The 18,561-nt window shown below is 40.8% G+C and overlaps 1 protein-coding gene across 1 annotated transcript in view; it reads left to right on the forward strand.

The window, feature by feature from the left end:
• The window catches only part of BPTF (bromodomain PHD finger transcription factor), an 82,299-nt gene that overhangs the window by 58,182 nt on the left and 5,556 nt on the right, over positions 1 to 18,561 (forward strand). Inside the window, exons 23-29 of the mRNA XM_029283533.1 lie at positions 2,321 to 3,222; positions 4,964 to 5,046; positions 7,204 to 7,429; positions 9,170 to 9,525; positions 12,920 to 13,093; positions 13,782 to 13,974; positions 15,832 to 15,916. Of these exons, the coding sequence (XP_029139366.1) occupies positions 2,321 to 3,222; positions 4,964 to 5,046; positions 7,204 to 7,429; positions 9,170 to 9,525; positions 12,920 to 13,093; positions 13,782 to 13,974; positions 15,832 to 15,916 (2,019 nt within the window). The remainder of the gene's footprint in view (positions 1 to 2,320; positions 3,223 to 4,963; positions 5,047 to 7,203; positions 7,430 to 9,169; positions 9,526 to 12,919; positions 13,094 to 13,781; positions 13,975 to 15,831; positions 15,917 to 18,561) is intronic.

Consider the following 18,561-nt stretch of genomic DNA (forward strand, 5'->3'; position numbering starts at 1 on the left):
GCAAAACGGCCCTTTGTGTGCGCATCTTGGCTTCATTCGTTGCATTTCCACCTAGGCTGGAGGTGGAGTCTCGGCTTACAGCAATAATAGTGTTGAGGGCCTACCCAAAAGAGTGTTATTTTCAGCAGCACAACTGAATGGGAGATATTGTGTGACAGGAAGGCTTGCAGATGAAGCAGACTAGTTTCTTGATAAACAGATGCGTTGTGGTGTCGTGGTGAGAATTGGAGTGGCAGAAGCTCAATTGGGCAGAGTATCAGACTCACCTGATCCTCACAGTTGCTCTGTGTAGGCTGGTAATGAGTGTGTGAGAACCTGGCCGCCCTGAATCTACTGAGAAGCAGCAGGGGAGGTGGCTGTGATTAATGATGTCTGAAGACAGTTGATAGGTTACTCAAGATTTTCCTGGGTCTTTAGAGGACAAAAGATAGCAATTGGGCAGGACAACTGACATAGGGCAGATATTATTATCCAAGAGGTGACAGGCATAGAGAAATATGGTGAGAAACTAAGACCAGGCTGTACATGGTGCAGGAAGAGTTCGTGGTTTTCTTCCTTTCTCCACAGCTGGTTCCAGTTGGTGTTAATAGCTACGGAAAGGTCTGACCCAAGGCCCCTGGTTTGTGGACTGCCTTAGGATTCAGTGATCTCACCTCTCCTGTTTAGCATGACAGGAACCTCATGGCTGTTGATCTGGCCACTTGTTTGTTAGATCCATGTCCCCCAGAGCTGGTTGAAGCCTCTTCCAGGGGTAAGGAGAAGGGTGGTAATATGTGGCTGAATCTATATCGTGCTAATTTATCCTCAGAGACTAGGTGGTTCTGCCTGCCTTGAAAGAGGCGGTGGTGCATTCTCCTCAAGAAGCAACTGTTGGATTTCAGGCTCCAACTGGGGGTTGGTGTGTTGTTGTTGGGTTGTTGTTGTTTTTTGTAAAGCTGTGAAGAAAAAGGTCTGACCACAGCTCCAGAAGGCTGTGGATAAAACAGATACTCTAAATGTGTTTCAGTAAAGTTTCAGGCCAGAGCATACCATTGATCACATTTGTTGATTACCTCAGGAAAGGAGTGACGTGACTGTCCTAATCCTTTTTGATCTCACAGCCGCTTCCAATATCATTGATCATGGTGTTCTTCTAGGGGTGGGAGACAAAATATTGCAGTGTTTTTCCTCCTGTCTCCATGGCTGGTTCTAATCAGTGTGGACAGCTAGGAAAGGGTCTGAAGCAAAGCTTCTGGCTTGCAGAGTGTCTCTGTTTGATGCTCTTGACTTTCTTTGAATGAAACCATTGAGCGATGCCATCCAAAGGGTTGGGTGCCATCAGTACGCTGATGATACTCAGCCATGTATGATGATGCTGTTGAGGTCATGACCCAGCATCTAGAGACTGTTCAGGTCTGGAAGGGGAGGAACAGGCTCAGACTCAATTCTGAGAAGACCAAGTGGCTGTGAATATTTGGCTCTTCTGGCGCTAACGGTTTTTGGTTGTTGATTCTGAATGGGGTAGCTGGAGTGAGAATCCTATTTCATGATCCCTGCTTTGCCTGATGCTGTCCTTGAAGACCACTTGCAAGCTGTAACTGATCCAGAACGCTATTGTGCAAGCAGCTATCGGCACACTTTGTTACACCTAACTAACACCCATACAAACTGTCTAGTAACTAGTAAGCTCCTGAATGCAATTTAAGTTGTTGGTTATCAGCTGTAAAGTCATTCATAGTCTAGGGCACGGGTGTCAAACTTGCCATGTCACGTGACGTGTCGCGACACATCGCAACTCTTTTTGCATTGCCGGCAATGGGGTGGGTGCGGCTTTGGTATGATGAAACCAGCCCGTGGGCCGGCAGTTTGACACCCTTAGTCTAGGGTTTGACTGTCTGGGAGATTGCCTCTCATCATTTTTGCCCGCCCCATAAAATTCAACACAGTAGACATGTTTCATGTCCTCTCTAAGGTCACCTGATTAAACCTAAGAAGGATCTTTTCTCATGATGCCTCTTTAATCTTTAGACACTTGGCTTCTTCTGTCTCTTCTGGGATAGACTGGTGTTGTGCGATTTGGTGTATGGTGTGCCTTGGTTTTTGTTTGTTGTTTCCACTGTGACTTTATGTCATGTTATTTTATCTGTCTTTAGGGATTTTAATAGTACACAACCCAGAATTTCTGCTAAGTTGGGAAGTCTTTATAAAACTAAATTATAATTTTTTTAAAAAACCACAAGGTTCAGGCTTCAGATCACTGGGTATCGTGTAATGAATGTTTTTAGGGCAGAGGAGCTGTTCTTTGCAGCTGTGAATACGAGGCTTGCTTTTATCTCCCCAGCTGCAGGAGAACAGAAGCAAACATCTCTTGCACAGACCCAAACACAGCCAACGCCAGCTCTTCCACCTGCTGAGCCCAAGCCTGCCCCTACTTCGTTCTCAGCTCCGCCTCCAAGCAGTTCAGCTCAGACTGTGATGCCAGCACAGACCCAGACCGTGCAGGCACCCGTTCCAGTTGAACCCCACCCCTCCCCTGAAGCTCAGGTTCCACCTTCGCTTCCAAGTCCAACAGTCACCTCTGAAGCACAGCCACCCAGAACCCAATCGACCGTAACTCCAGCTGTGGCTCAGCCCCCACCCCAGAGCCTTGCCCAAGGACTGCCTTTCGCTCCGGCGCAGAACCAAGCCCAGACAGTTATGCATCTGCAGACTCCACCCAAAGGACAGACGATCCAGCCAACTCAGGTACAGACTGCAGCCCCGCAGCAGGTTCAGATCCAACCACATCCATCCGTGCAGATCCAGACCCAGCAGTCCCAGGTCCCAACGTCAGTCCCAGCTCTTCCGCCTGCTTCGACTGTCAACCAAGTCACGGTACTGCCTCCGCGCCCTCAGCTGCAGATTCAACCCCCCCAGACCAAGGTCATTACTGTGCCGCAGCTTCAGCAGCAAGTCCAAGTGTTTTCCCAGCTCCCGTCCCATATGGTGGCCCAGATTCAGGCTCAGCAGAGCGGCCTGCCTCAGCAGATTAAGCTCCAGTTACCAATTCAGATTCAGCAGGCCAGCGCGGTGCAAACACACCAGATCCAGAATGTAGTAACTGTTCAAGCCAGTGTCCAAGAGCAACTGCAGAGGGTACAGCAGCTCAGAGAGCAACAGCAGAAGAAAAAACAGCAGCATATTGAAATAAAACGGGAACACTCCCTTCAGGCTTCTAATCAGAGTGATATTATCCAAAAACAGGTAAAGTGTTTTAAAGGGACAGCAAAGCTTTATTACTCAGTGGGCCTATCGCTACATTTACCTGAATCAAAGTGAATCCTTCCCTCGCCCCTGGAATTAACTTTAAAAAAATGGGAGAATTAGCTTAGATTGGCTGCGAAGGTTATTAAAAAAATGAGATATTGTTGTGTGTTTAATTATCCTTTGGGATAGAAGTTATTCTAAATTTTGTTTAAGTATGATAAGGAGAAGTCATTGAGCGTTTGAGGATTAAATCCTTCGTGGTGTGCCTTTTATATTCTCCTTGTCAAAGTAAGATATGTTCGATCTAAATCTCTTTAACATAGCTTTCCAGAATTATTGACTAATAACAGAAAGCTACCCTCAGTCCTAAATTAAACAGCAGAATTGAAAGAAAGCTTGGATTAACCAATACTGTGCTCAGAATTCATCTGTTCTCTGTGCTTAGCCTTTAAAAGTTTGGACTTTCAGATTGCATCTGAAAGTCATCTTTTGTACCTTCTTCAACTGTAGATTATTAAGGATATATTTCGTGAAAATAATCCTAGGTATGATAAGACTGTTGCCAAATATCTAAAATATTTTGAGGTACAAAATATATCACATAGATGATCTAATGATCGTTTAATAATCATCACATAAATGATCAGAGCTGAAGAAGCTTCTTGGATGAGAAGCGAAACGTCTTCAAAGAAAAACAAGTAAGCCCAAGTTGCCTCGTGAAAAAAGTATCTTTGGGATAAATGATCTAACTTTTCCTACTGCAGCAGGAAGTGTCCTTGCATAGGTTTTTCCCCACCTTTGCTCCAGGAATCAGGGAACAGTCCATCAAATGTCTATGGCAGGGGTGTCCAAAGTTGGCAACTTTTAAGACTTGTGGACTTCAGTTGCCAGAATTTCCCAGCCAGCATGGAATTCTGGGAATTGAAGTGCATAAGTCTTAAAGTTGCCAACATTGGACACCCCTGGCCTGTAGTCTTCTATGGGAGAAATTATTCTCCCATCTTATCCCAGGTTCTAGGACATCAGTGTTACCTTGCTTCTGAACTCCTTCCTGTTTTTTCTTTGTTTTCTTTGGAATATTCTTGAAGCTTGAAAAATCTATGGAAGGAAAGGGATATGACAAGAATCTAATAAGAAACAGAAATTGTAATGATAATTATCCCAAAGGGCATGGTCAGTTTTTGATTATTTTGTTGGAAAGTAGATCAAGGATATTTTGGAGCAAAGTAAATACTGAGAGAGATCTGAAACTTTAGACATGATGGTGGACTAGGTCCTAGGTCATATATCTCCTAAATTCTAAATGCTAGAATTTCCCCCATTATTTAAGGTAGTGTTCCCTATAAAAATCTTATTTTTTTCCTCAGTTCTGTCTGTTTAGATTCCTTTTCTTGATAGCTTTCTTTTTTTAAAAAAAAAAAAATCACCTCCCAAGTGAAGATATGTGAGGAGTATTATACTCCCAGCTCTGGTCCTCCTTTCCCTATGTTTTCTCTGCAGCTGGTATTTCTACCTCTCCTGTTTCTTCCTTCTTTTGGGAACTCTTCAGGTTTGCTTCAAAGGAAGGCAAGTGAAGACTTTTTGTCCAAATTGCAATGGCAGTCAAGGTGGCAATTAATGGCCACCTTCAGTTTAATTTCTTGGGTACTTAGATTTTGAGTTACTTGGTAGGTTTTAAGAGTTATTTCTTGCTCTCCAAAGTTTTCATATATTGGAATTTTTTTCCCCTGTCTTCAAGGTGGTAATGAAACACAATGCTGTGATAGAGCACTTAAAACAGAAAAAGACATTAACTCCTGCTGAACGTGAAGAGAATCAACGGTAAGGCAAATTGTAATTACGCAGGTATTAATTGTATAGGTCTTCCAGCGTTTCCTGCTGCACCGCAGTATGTGGTAGTGCAGCACCAATTATAATAATTTCCACAATAAGTGGAATCCTGAGTTGTCATACACTAAATGGAAATGGAAGGGACTCTTCTGATCCAGCACAAACGTTTCCTAAAAGAAGAACAATGGGGTTATTATTTGCATCTGTTTTCCCCTCCAGCCCACTCAATCAATTACTCTCTCTCAATACCCTTCATATTGCAGACATTCTTCCCTATTATTTGGAGACCTTTTCAGAGTGCAAGCTACTGCAATAGGGAAGAGTAACATTTCCTCCTCATTCTTTTCCATTAAAAGTGTCCTATGGTTTCAGAGATTTAAGCCAGGGGTAGTCAACCTTGGCTCTTTTATGACTTGTGGACTTCAACTCCCAGAATTCCTGAGCCAGCTATGCTGGCTCAGGAATTCTGGGAGTTGAAGTCCACGAGTCATAAAAGAGCCAAGGTTGACTACCCCTGATCTAAGCCTACACTTTAAAGAGACAGATGAAAAGGAGAAATGTTTCTCTGTGTCTCCCAGTGTCAGCATTCAGGGCAGATGTGTTGCCCAAAATTAAGCAACAGTGAGTTCCACTTATAACCTGTCACGACTCCCAACCATAAGAATGCACAGGTATAGACACACATAAGATGTAAAAAGTGACAGAGGAGTTACCACATTTAGGCTATCTAGATAGGTGTGCAGGGTCATCACTGAGACCCAACTTGGCAGCTCTGTAAATGAACTAAGTCATATCTTAGGCTCCTTCCTTTTGGAGACTCCTGGGCACCAAGGTTTATAGGACAGACTAAGGCAGTGGTGGTGAACCTATGGCACAGTTTCCAGAGGCGGCACTCAGAGCCCTCTCTGTGGGCACGCGCGCCGTCGCCCCAGTTCTAGGCCTTCAGCTGGGTTTTATAAAACCTTTTCGCTTTAGGCCTCCGCCGCCGTGTGCCCAAAAAAAAAAAAAAGGTTCAATCAGTCAATTTCAACTTCTCGCAGGAAAAAAAATCTTGCAAAGTTGGAATTGATTGATTGAATTTTTTAGTCCCACCCAGTCTGCCGTTACCGCCGCAGCCACGCCCAGCCAATGGGCCACACCCACCCGGCACCCGACGATGCATAAGTGGGTTTTGGGTTACAGTTTGGGCACTCGGTCTCTAAAAGGTTCGCCATCACTGGACTAAGGACTCACAGCTCCTCACGCTAAGCATTGCTCTTCTGGTGGAGCTGCCTACAGCAACCTTCCGTATTCTCACCTGGGATGGGGTAATCTTGTCTATCTGCAAACTTCCATGATCCATCCTTATGATGGGTAGAGAAGCTTTGTAACTGCTGCTTCCTGAAAAATAGCTAGGTCTTCTGGAATGATATCAATAGAAAGATTGAAGACCATATCCCAAGGAAGAAGCTTGCCCTTTCCAACTCCAGCTGCTTTTGTACTATATTTCCCAGGATGCCAGTAACACCAGAAGAGGTGGTTACAAAGTGGGTGGTTGTTGCAGGCTTATTAGGTTTATTTTGCTCCAATCCATGGCTTCTTTGTGTTACATGGTGGAGCAATAACCGTGTATTAAATTGCAATTAAATTGCTACTTGCTGAGGCAGGATGATCAGGAGCAGCAAAAATCAGCAATTATACAATATGCTTTTAAAACTATGAGAGGGAGAATGACCAGTTGTTTTACTGGCAAGGCAATTACTGATAAATAAGGGTACTACATACGTCTGATGTATCCATTTCCCATTCTCTGCTTCTTCAAACAAAATGTAATTGGTTTACAAGAACTAGATCAAACTTGCTAATTGATGCTTCTGACTTGGTCGTCCACATAGTCTGTAATAAAATTTGCGTTTTCAGGCACATTGGCTTGATCCAACAATAAAAAATATTTCTTTACCTTCTTAATATTGTAAATGTACAGATCAGCACGTAATCATGTGTGCTGCAGGCAAGCTCAGAAGCAATACCTTTTAGTAAAAAGACTATTATTCCCGGCTGAGAGTTATGCAGAATTGGGAATAATTATTATGGTGTATAAAATGTAGTTGACAGTCTTTTCCCCCCTATTATTTCTGTTTAATTACACCCTTTGTATTTCTTCCCCAGAATGATAGTGTGCAACCAAGTCATGAAATATATTCTGGATAAAATAGATAAAGAAGAAAAGCAGGCAGCTAAGAAACGAAAACGGGAAGAGAGTGTGGAACAAAAGCGCAGTAAACAGAATGCTTCAAAACTCTCTGCTCTACTCTTCAAACATAAGGAACAACTGAAAGCTGAAATACTGAAGAAAAGAGCACTTTTGGACAAAGATCTACAAATTGAAGTGCAGGTAAAATTGTCGTTCTTAATCATGCTTGGAGACTTGACACTATATTTCAGTTTATTGTTTTGCATCCATAGGGAAAAAGTACAGAGTTAGTTCTCTTCAGCTTATGACCGTTTCTACCAAACTGCATATTCAGACTTAGGCCCTCCCAATCTCATATGCCTTAAGTGTAGTTTACTATATTTTCCTGGGCTTCATTTGAGGATGGCTGGTGAGACAGATGGATCATCTAATTCTGATGGTTATTGGTCACCTTTTAAGTCATTTTATTTTAGGCTGCTAATTGGTTGTTAATATTAAGCTGTACAATGCTTTGTGTTTAAATGGGGGTGGGAGTGCTTCAGAATGCATAGTTTTTTGTGGTGTGGCCCCAGGGAACTGTGGGAGGGGCCATGATGGTCTACAAGAACAGGTATGTGTGCCAAATTGCCAACCCAAAGAGCAGGAGTCGGGCAAGCATTGTGTGCATGCCTGCATTTGGACTTACCAGCATGGACAGAGAGCAGGAGATAAAGGATATGGTTTGTGTGTTTGCACCCTGTGTTACCAGAACAGAGAGTGAGAGGTGAGATACAGTTGTCAGGCAATCCACTGTTGGGCAGGAGGGAACTATTAATAGTGTGTGCAAATCAGCATGCCAAGTTCTTCCTTTCAAAGGCAAGGGTGGAACATGGAGTGCAAGAAGCAGTATTCTTTCTAACAATATCAGAACCAAAATTGTCATCAATTATTTGCTAGTCTATGTTGTAAAATAATACAGTATTAAAATCCCATCGAACAGTTGTGAGAAGCAGTAGAGACAGCAAGTGTGTCCATTTAATGTAAATATTGATAAATATAATCCATACAAACAGTCTTTGTGGCTATTCTCTGTAATTTTTAAAAGTGGGAAGGGGTCCCAAGAAAAAAAAAGTTTAAGAAACGCTGGGGTAGAGAACAGGGTGAGAACAGATGTTGTTGCTTTCAGCAACTCGGGAATTAATGTATTAGCAACAGTGTTGATATCCTATGAGGTTATTTTCTTCCTTTTTAGTAGTTGTTGAATGGCATAAATGCTCAGATTTGTTGAGTAGTTGTTGTTCAGTAGTTGTTGAATGGCATAAATGCTCAGATTTGGAAGGATGTCTTTTCAAAGCCTCTTTCGTCTTGTAGTTCAGAGATCTCCAACCTTTCTGGGCTCTTGGCCCGGAGGGAAGGAAAGCAGCTTCCAAATTGGTGTGTGCGTGCGCAAACGGGGCCATGCACACACACCCGGCGCTAGCTGCCTCATTCGCGCCCGCACACATGGGCAGACGGCCCGCTGGCCAAGAGGTTAGGGGACTCCTGTTGTAGTTGGAATCTTTTGTTCTTATTAGGTGCAGAAGCCAAAGCTGGATTCATATAAAATTACCTACTTGAATTTGGTATGCAATATTAATAAATTTGCCTCCAATATTTTTTGAATGGCATAAATAATTATTGTGTACACGATTAAGCCAGAATCATGAATCACGATTAAGCCAGAATCACGTAGATGTTTTTGATAGCTTGTTCTCCTGTAGTGAGCTCAGTGCCAAGGTCTTCTGGATGGGAGAAATCTGAGAAGCTCATAGCAAGAAAGCTTTATGTGTTCTGCAGAAGTGACTAGTGCTAACCCTACACAAACACTTGCTTTTCTGTGGAAGTTTGATAGCGTAACTCAACCTTTGATACTGTAAGATAAGTATCTACGTGGGTTACTTTTCTGTTTCTGTTTTTCTTTAGGAAGAACTAAAGAAGGATCTAACTAAAATTAAGAGAGAAAAAGAAAAGGCGCAGGCAGCTGCAGCTGCTGCAGCGGCTGCTGCAGCACTGTCTCCCCCACCACCTCCACCGCCGCTTCCTCCACCTCCACCGCCGCCGCCACCTCCTCCTCTACCACCTCCCGCTTCCAGTTCCAGTGTCCCCTCGACCGCCTCAGGCACATCCTATATTTCATCCCACAAAAGAAAGCGAGAGGAAGAGAAGGAGTCTGCCTCTTCAAAATCCAAGAAAAAGAAAATGATTTCTACTACCTCAAAGGAAACCAAGAAGGATACAAAGCTTTACTGTATCTGCAAGACGCCTTACGACGAATCCAAGTGAGTAAGGAAACTTATGTGCTTGAAGTATTTTTAGTTTAGCTTTAGCCTTCAGTTAGTAGCTGGGCTGGAGGAGGGATGGAAATGGAGTGTAACGTTAAATGCCGTTTTATTGGGTAATTGATCGAGAAAGGACTAAAACTATTAGCTCTCAATTGTATTTTTTTTTTCAAAGCAGGCTTTTGTGATTCATATCTTACTTGCATGTTTCCATTGTATGATTTTGTCTCACATTGCACATTCTTTACTTTGTCCCAACCCTCTTTGCCTCTCGTTCAGAAGCAATGGATTACAGAAAGTTTTCTTGGGCAGGCTCCAAATAATTTCTAAATATATTTATGGGTTATATTTGTACTGTTTGGCAGGGAGGGGACTTTTTAAATGCCAGGTTACACATTTTATATTCTGAATATGCCAGATAGGAGGTAGATTATAGAGTAATTTGGAGGATGAATGTGTGTTACAGTAGAGTTTCCTTAGAGTTCCAAGTGCTGTAATTATTAAAAACATCAAGACGCCATAGCTAATATAATTTAACAGGTCAGAAATAAGCTTTTGATCTGGATATCACTGGATATCTGGATAGTTTAAAAAGGGCAAATAATATTTGAGAAATGCAGTTAGAGACCTAACTGTTCCACTCACAGAACTGATTTGACTAAAACGTCGGCAGCTTAACCATAATGGTGTAGCAGAGGTTTTTTGTGAACATGTCCTGCATTTCTTGTTGTTTAACTAGAGTTCTTTGTCAAATTAATACTAGAACTTTAAAATTTTAAACTTATATGGTTAAGTGCAATATTTATAGGAGGCCTGGGTCTCAGGTCCGTCTGTTGTATAAAATTAGCACTTTCTGAGAGAATGTGAATAAACATACAAAAATACTCCTCTTTCAAAAAAAAATCTGTGGCACATAGTTTACCATAGTCGTTTCTTGAATTATAGTATCTAAAGGAGATAAATTATAAATTATTTTTTCCTGGAATTTAAGCCCTAATAGTATTAATGTGTGTGTGCGCGCGCATGTGTGTTGATTACAGTAATTTTAAATAAAACACATATATAAAAATTACTGTAATCAATAATACGGAAAGGTGATTATATTTTTTCCATGCTGAACCTATTGTGATAGTTTATTGGAAGGTCAGATAATTTATGGATTAAAAATAGTTCAGATTCAATCAGGCCATTGCTTTCCTTCTGCTGAACTATGCTCATCGTAGATGAAAGGGATGACAGCAGATCATTCAGATATACAAATTTTTAGGCTGCATTGTCTCTTCCCTTAAAATCCTGGGTAAAGATAATCTAAAAGTAAATCTCGTTAACTTTTAAGCCCAGGGGAAGGGTCTTGATCATGGAGCACCCAGGTGTTAATGGAAATAAAGCAGGTAGTGTAAGCAGAACTGTACTCCCACAGTGTGGCTTTCCCACGCAATGGTCCTGTGAAGGAAGGGATCCTGCAGAAGGACAGGAAGGCGTTTACAGGGACAGTGCTATCAGCTGGATTTACTCATGGCAGTTTGGGTCCCAGCCATCATATGCTACGTGTTTCTTTGGCATACTTGTATCAAAGCTGTTTGCTTAGATTTAATAAACAATCATTAGAACTGCAGTGGAAGATAGGCAGAAGAAAAGAAATGGTTGGGGTAATTTTTGGAGCATTTTGTAAGAAAAAGTTCTTTCATTCTTAGTTTTGAGCAAGAAGCCATAGCAAGTATGTTTGCTGGCCTATTGCAAGGAAGTTTTTCTTTTGGAGATCAGTGGAGATCAGGGTGATAGGCCCACAGAGCACTACCGTATGTAGCAGCATGAGGCTTAAATAGCAGGATAACACAATGTAGTATGCAAAGGGAGATTATGCAATAGAGGTGGCGCTAATTTTGAGATCAAAGCTATCAGATATAATACCGAGACAAATATAGGTCGTCCTCAACTTTCAGGTGGACACTTAGCAACCATTCAAAGTTACGACAGATAAAAATAAGATTCTTATGACCCAGATTCAAAGTTCTGGTGCCAGGGGGCGGGACTGTCCCACAGTCATGTCACATTTTGGACGCCTGGCAATGGGCCTGCATTTATGGCCATTTCGGCTTGCTATGGTCCTGTGACCGCAATTTATTATGCATTTTTGCTGGCATTTACTACGGGTTTCTGACAAAAAAAAACCACTTATCACTTAATGACTGTGGTATTTGCTTTATGACTGCCACAAAAAAAATATCATAAAATCAGGCACACTTACATGGTTCTGGACTCCATTACATTTGTAAGTTGAGGACTCCCTGTGTAGAAGTACACATATGAAACTGGTATGAGGGAACATTGTTCCTTTTTCCATACTGTTCCCTCCCTCAGGAGTTTTGAGGCAAACAATATATCTAAACAAGCAAATATGGTAGGCAGCACCAGCATCAGACTTGAATCATTGAAAGATGAAAAGAAGGGAGTGAGGAAGGGGCAATAAACAAAGGGAAGGGTCCCTTTAGAGCAGGGGTAGTCAACCTTGGCTCTTTTATGACTCGCGGACTTCAACTCTCACAGCTGGCTCAGGAATTCTGGGAGTTGAAGTCCACGAGTCATAAAAGAGCCATGGTTGACTACCCCTGCTTTAGAGTTAACATGACATAAAACCATTTCACCTCTGTTCCAAGCCAGAAGTTCTTATAGACAGTGGCCTTTTCTCTTATTTTGTTATCATATTTTGAACTTGAATATTGTCAAGTGGAGGTTTGTAAGTACACAAGGATGAGGTTGCCTAGTTGTATGGTTTTTGACCTGACACAAAGTTTTCTAAAAAAAAAAATAGATATTTTTGAATAAATGGCCTGCCCTAATTTTCTTTTTTAATTTGAGAGAAATTTCAGGCAGTTTCGTAGAAAACATACATCCACATGTCCCATTTTCCTTCATGTCATGTTATACCAATATGTGTTTTACATATGGCTGGTATGCATGCTGCTTTTTTTAAAGTGTACCTGTAACTTCTAGTTGTATCTGCACTTTGCTTATTTATTTATTTTTTTTAACATTGAACTATGTTTTCAAAATTTAAGAATGACCAATGTGCTTCACGTTTTTTAGCAAGAGTTTTGAAAATATAGATCTTTTTGTTTTTTGGCCGTGTCTTTCTGCATTCATAGTTGAGACATTCACATATTTCAGATTTCAGTACTTTTTGTTGTTGTGGTTGTTGTTGTTGTTTTGCAAAAATATGAAGAACTGTCTAGTAAAGTAGGGTCTGGCAAGTTTTTATTCTATGTTAGGTTGGGAAGAGTAGATTAATATGGTTAGGGGAATTTAATTCAGAAAAAGACAGAGTCAGTTTAAGCAAGTGCCTTGCCATTTGAAATGACAATTACATTGTCATTTTCATTGTAAATACTTTTAGGTTCTATATTGGCTGTGATCTTTGTACTAACTGGTATCATGGAGAATGTGTTGGCATCACAGAAAAGGAGGCTAAGAAAATGGATGTGTACATCTGTAATGAGTGTAAACGGGCACAAGAGGGCAGCAGTGAGGAATTGTACTGTATCTGCAGAACACCTTATGATGAGTCACAGTGAGTTCTGACAAGAACCTCTTATTTAATATTTAGGTAGAAAACTGCTCTGAGTTTGGTAATGTGTTTCTTCAACAAAAAAAGAAATATTGTTCAACATCTGTTATATCTAGTGACATGATTTTAAACATTTCTAAAATGACAGTAAATTATATTATGTGACACTTGGGGGAAAGGGAGGTTTCTAGTATTGTCAGTAAAACATATTCTTCAAAGCAGACTATTTTTTATTGATTTATTGAGGAAGTTTCCAACAAATGCCTTACTTGCTAGGAATTCGTAATTTATTGCAACATATTAATTTTAGTTCAGGCTGAAGTTATGATTATAATTTCAAAATCGGTATATAAGTGCTATTAGTGCCCCATTCACACTATGTTGTAGGACTCTGAATGTCAATTTTCTACCAATGTATATGGTACCTTTTACAAAAAGTTGATCCAAAGGAAAGGAGAATCTTTGATCATCTTGTTTGTAAATCACAGTTTATGACCTTTGTTCCTTTCAGCGCTAAGAAGTTTCAGTTGCTTAAGATTAAGCATGGTTGATAAAGCTATGCTTCCAATTGGATTTCAAAAATTTAAGTGTGAATATGAGGCAAAAATCCTCATCTTTTTAGATTTGTTAACCAAGGAAAAGTCATAATGTGGAATTAAAGATGTTAACCGTTTTCTTTGGGATCTTGCAGATTTTACATTGGCTGTGACAGATGTCAGAATTGGTATCATGGGCGCTGCGTTGGTATTTTACAAAGTGAGGCAGATCTCATTGATGAGTATGTCTGCCCACAGTGTCAGTCAACTGAAGATGCCATGACAGTTCTCAGTCCTTTGACTGACAAAGATTATGAAGGGCTAAAGAGAGTACTACGTTCATTACAGGTAAGGCTGAAACTTATGTTAAAGAATATTGTTTAATTAATGCACCAACAGACTCTAAGCCAGGGACGGGCAACTATGGCCCCTTTATGACCTATGGATTTCAACTCCCAGAATTCCTGAGCCAGCCATGTTTGGCTCAGGAATTCTGGAAGTTGAAGTCCACAAATCATTAAGAGGCCATAGTTGCCCACCCCTGCTCTAAGCCCGCAGTTTCACAGGATCACAGGAACGGGTGTCCATTAGATTCAAAGTCCATTAAATGCAAATGAATTTTGCATCTGAGGTCTACTGAATTGTGGTCTAGTGCAGGGCTTTTCAACCGATGGTAGACGTACCACCTGTGATACTTTGCCACGTGGCAGGTGGTACGTGGGCGTCCTAGAGAAGTGTAGCAGAGGAGGGGAATGAGCCGAAGCAACCCAAGCCTGAGGGAGAGACAGCTGCAGCTACAGGACTGTCTGGGCTCGGTTGCTCCAGCTGATTGGCACTTCTGGAAGCAGCAGGAGCTGGAAGTGAACTGAAGAAAAAGCGGGGAGGAGAGGAGAGATTATAAAAGGAGGTGGCTTGGGCGGGAAAGGGGAAAAAAAGACAACAGGGAAAGGTTTAATTCCTTTAAACAAATGTAATTCGTTTTACCCCCTTTAATTGAGTCTGTATATGGCTTTTAGAAAGTTTTCTTTGAAGGTAAATAGGTTTAATTTAAAGCTAAAGCTTTTCATAATTGCTGGAGCCCTTCAGTCTCAGATTGCAACATTGTGACACGCCTGAGGCAGCTTAAAGGGGAAAAAAAAGCTGGAGTTTATGTGTTTCTTTATTTTGTGAGCCTTTCTTGCTTTGCACTTGATTCCTGTGTCTTTAAGGGTACGGGGAAGGGATTTGGGGGGGGGGTGCATTCTTCCTACACTGTGGAAAGAACTCAGAAGGGAGAGAGGAAGAAGGGCCGACCAGCTATCTCAGGGGTCTACAAACTTAGCAACTTCAAACCTGTGGACTTCAACTCCCAGAATTCCTCAACCAGCCATGATGGCTGAGGAATTCTGGGAGTTGAAGTCCACAAGTCTTAAAAGTGCCAAGTTTGAAGACCCCTGAGCTAGCTGATAGTGATGCATATTAATAAACATGGATAAATTCATCATACATTTGTCAGTGCAAAGGGAAAGTGATTCAGCAAAGGAACAGCCACCAAAGAAATTAAAACTGGTATTTTTCCCCTTTTTTCCTACAGTTTGTAATATTTTATTAGATTATAGAATAAAATACAAAAGCAAATAGTAGGACACAGTGGGGAGGAAAAGGGGGGAAAGTGAGGGGGAGAAGGGAAAAAGAACAGACTTCCTCTGTTGCAGTAGAAGGAACCATTAACATTGAACCTCAACTTTTTACTTTTCCATAATATTATAAATAGCCATTTCTATAACAACAAATGAATCTAATCAGTAAAACCCAAAATCCCCCCCCCCTTTTTTTTTTTTAGTCATCAAGTTTTTGACACCTTGCTAAGCACTGGTGGTACTCAAATATTGTCATGTCCTAAAAGTGGTACAAACTCTGAAAAGGTTGAAAAGCCCTGGTCTAGTACATCAAGGGATTCACTACATTACAAAAAAGCATTACAATACATCTTTGGGAAGGTGGAGTTGACTTAGTTCAGCCCGTGAGGTGAAAAACTGCTGAGCAGATCTTTGTGAAATGAATCTCACCTGAAATCAACAGTTCTGTCTCTTTGGTTTGCATGGAGAAGTAGGACGGATTTTTACAAGTGATTCCCTCCCTGCTTTTCCCAGTGTACTGCAGCAATAGCGTTGATGTGAAAGCAGGCTTCTCATATTAATGAATGATATATCTTTTTCCTAACAGGCTCACAAGATGGCTTGGCCATTTTTAGAACCAGTAGATCCCAATGATGCTCCTGATTATTATGGTGTTATCAAAGAACCTATGGGTGAGTGAATTACAGGGTATCTTGTTTAGTATGCGATGTTCATATGCTTCATTTTTTCATAGGTTAGTTGGCCATGGTGTGTTTAACGCACAGTGGATTAAATCCAAAACAAGATTCAGTTGAATGCTTAGAAGTTCACTAGAATTTAGGAATAAACATGCATTTGATTGAAGCTATAATAATTTCCTTATGATTAGGGCAGGATATTATTTGCACATTTTTTATTTCTGTTACAAGCTTCCTGGTTACAAGCTGCCACATCACAATATAATGTAGATAAAAACTAATAAAAGTGTGCACAAAATATACAATCATGACACTTACACAATAAGCACAAAAGAACCAGAAAGTTTAATAAACAAGCCTGCAAAAATACTCCTTGATTTTTGAGTGACACGCATGGCTGTGGAACATTTGATAGCTGTTCTCCATACGTTGCAGTAATTGATTCTTGTGATATTGTTAAATGAGGATGCCCAGAAAATGTTCACAAGGGAAGGTGCATTCAGTTTTGTTGCTATTTAAGAGACACTTCTTCACCAAAGTTTGGATTTTCTGAATACATTTGCTGTTGGTTAATTTCAGTGAGATTCTTTTAACATTTTTGATTTTTTAAAAATTTTATTCTGTAAATGCTGTGTTGCATGTATAATATCTGTAGCCTTTGCTTGGGGGGGGAGTGAGTAGCCTGCGGGCTGCATAGGAGGTCACCACAAATGCCTCTGAATCTTAGACTGCTCCCTCCTGTCTAACTTTCACTTATAGCTGCAGCTTTTGGCAGGCCCAAAGGTGCTTTTTCAAAAGGCAACTGGACTGTCTTTGTTTTTTTCCCTTGAAGATGTTTCACTTCTCATCCAAGAAGCTTTCTCAGCTCTAACTTCTTCAGTTCAGTCAGAACTGAAGAAGCTTCTTGGATGAGAAACGAAACGTCTTCAAGGGAAAAAAACAAAGTCCAGTTGCCTTTTGAAAAAGCACCTTTGGGACAATCGTGACCTGGATGACTGAGAATCTCCATAGACACATGCAGCTTTTCGTAGTTTTTTTAAAGGTCCTCTTCCAGTTTTGGTGGGCAGGCCTTGCAGGAAAGGGTCAGCAGTTTTAGTGGGGGAAGGCAGGAAAGTGGAGAGACAATTACCTTAATCGTCTCAGCTATACAAAGCTGGGGGGGGGGGCACCACACATGTAAGTGCATAAGGGCAGATTAAGTTGTCAGTCCATCCTTGGCAGCGAAAAATATTTCCTCTCTCAGCCTGAAATGTAAGTGAGAACCACCACATCACCAGAGAAAGCATCCCATCTTTTTGGTGCCTCATTAAAAACTGAAGAAAAAGGGGCAGCAAGGAGCAAGATTTGTGGTAACTGCTGCAGAAATTGGCAGTTCAAGTGAAGCAAAATAAGCAAAAAAAAACTATCACTGAAAAGAAACTGGTTGAGTCAGAGTTTTCAGTCAGAGGACCGTTATTAATCAATTTTCATTTGTGTTTCCCAAGTTTCCTTCCAAATTCGGAATGACATTTCATACTATAAAAACATGTTAGTCCTACTTCTCTCTCTCTAAAATGGATTGCCATGTCTTCCTGAGGTACTGCTCATAATGTGCTTCTGTCCACCAGTAGCAATAGCGCTTAGACTTATATACTTCTTCACAGTGCTTTACAGCCCTCTCTACAGAGTCAGCCTATTGCCCTCAACAATCTGGGTCCTCATTTTACTGACCACGGAAGGATGGAAGGCTCAGTCAACCTTGAGCCAGTCAGGATCAAACTCCTGGCAATCGGCAGAATCAGCATGCAATAATGCATTCTAACCACTGCGCCACCAGGGCTGTTTTCTTTTTACAGTATCTTGGGGTGATCAGTCTTGTGCCAAAGTACCCAGTGGGATTTCTAAAAAATAAAAATCTCCAAATGGCAAATTCTGGCAAAATTTCAAATTTGGGATAAGTGAGATTTGAGAATTAATGTATTAGATTTTGGTTTCCTTGGTGAGATCATATGAGATCTCAGGATAAATCATTTTTTATCATTTATTTTTTGCTGAATAGTTATGTCCAGCACTGTTGCCATTTTTCTGTTTTCTGTTCCTATATCTTTCTGGACAGATTCTGGCTTATGTTATTTGCTCCATTAGTGTGGCATTCTTATTTTTAGTTTTATTCACCATTGGGCATTGTTCTCGCTTTTTTCCTTGTTGACAAAAGTCTTGGATCATTTGGTGCTTTCCTAAGGATCAAACTTTTAATTGTGCTGATGGATATTTTCTATTTCTGTATTTTCTTTCTGGTATTCATAGCATCACAACTAGATCTGCTCCAACAATTGATCAGTGGAAATACACATATTTATTCTAAGGAGTTTTATTCTGTGATATTTCTTGTAGGATGGGTGAGAGGCTAAATGAACAATAAAGCAAATATTTTATAAAATGAAAGTTTGACATTTTTTGGATTCTGTATTGCTGTTGGGGATCTAGAATTCTTGTTTCTAACTGTCTAGAAATGAATCTTCCAGATTCTCAATAAAGCCAAAGATGAGAATTCCCGTTTTTGTCTCTATTTTAAGTTGTGGTGAGAAAAGTATTGCTCCCCAGTTACAGCCAAAATAAAATCTTGTATTTCTCCATTATTTCCCAGAAGCAGTTTCAGC

The sequence above is a fragment of the Protobothrops mucrosquamatus genome, unplaced genomic scaffold (genome assembly GCF_001527695.2).
Source record: "Protobothrops mucrosquamatus isolate PMUCROS unplaced genomic scaffold, P.Mucros_1.0 scaffold124, whole genome shotgun sequence".
In the NCBI taxonomy this organism is placed as follows: domain Eukaryota; kingdom Metazoa; phylum Chordata; class Lepidosauria; order Squamata; family Viperidae; genus Protobothrops; species Protobothrops mucrosquamatus.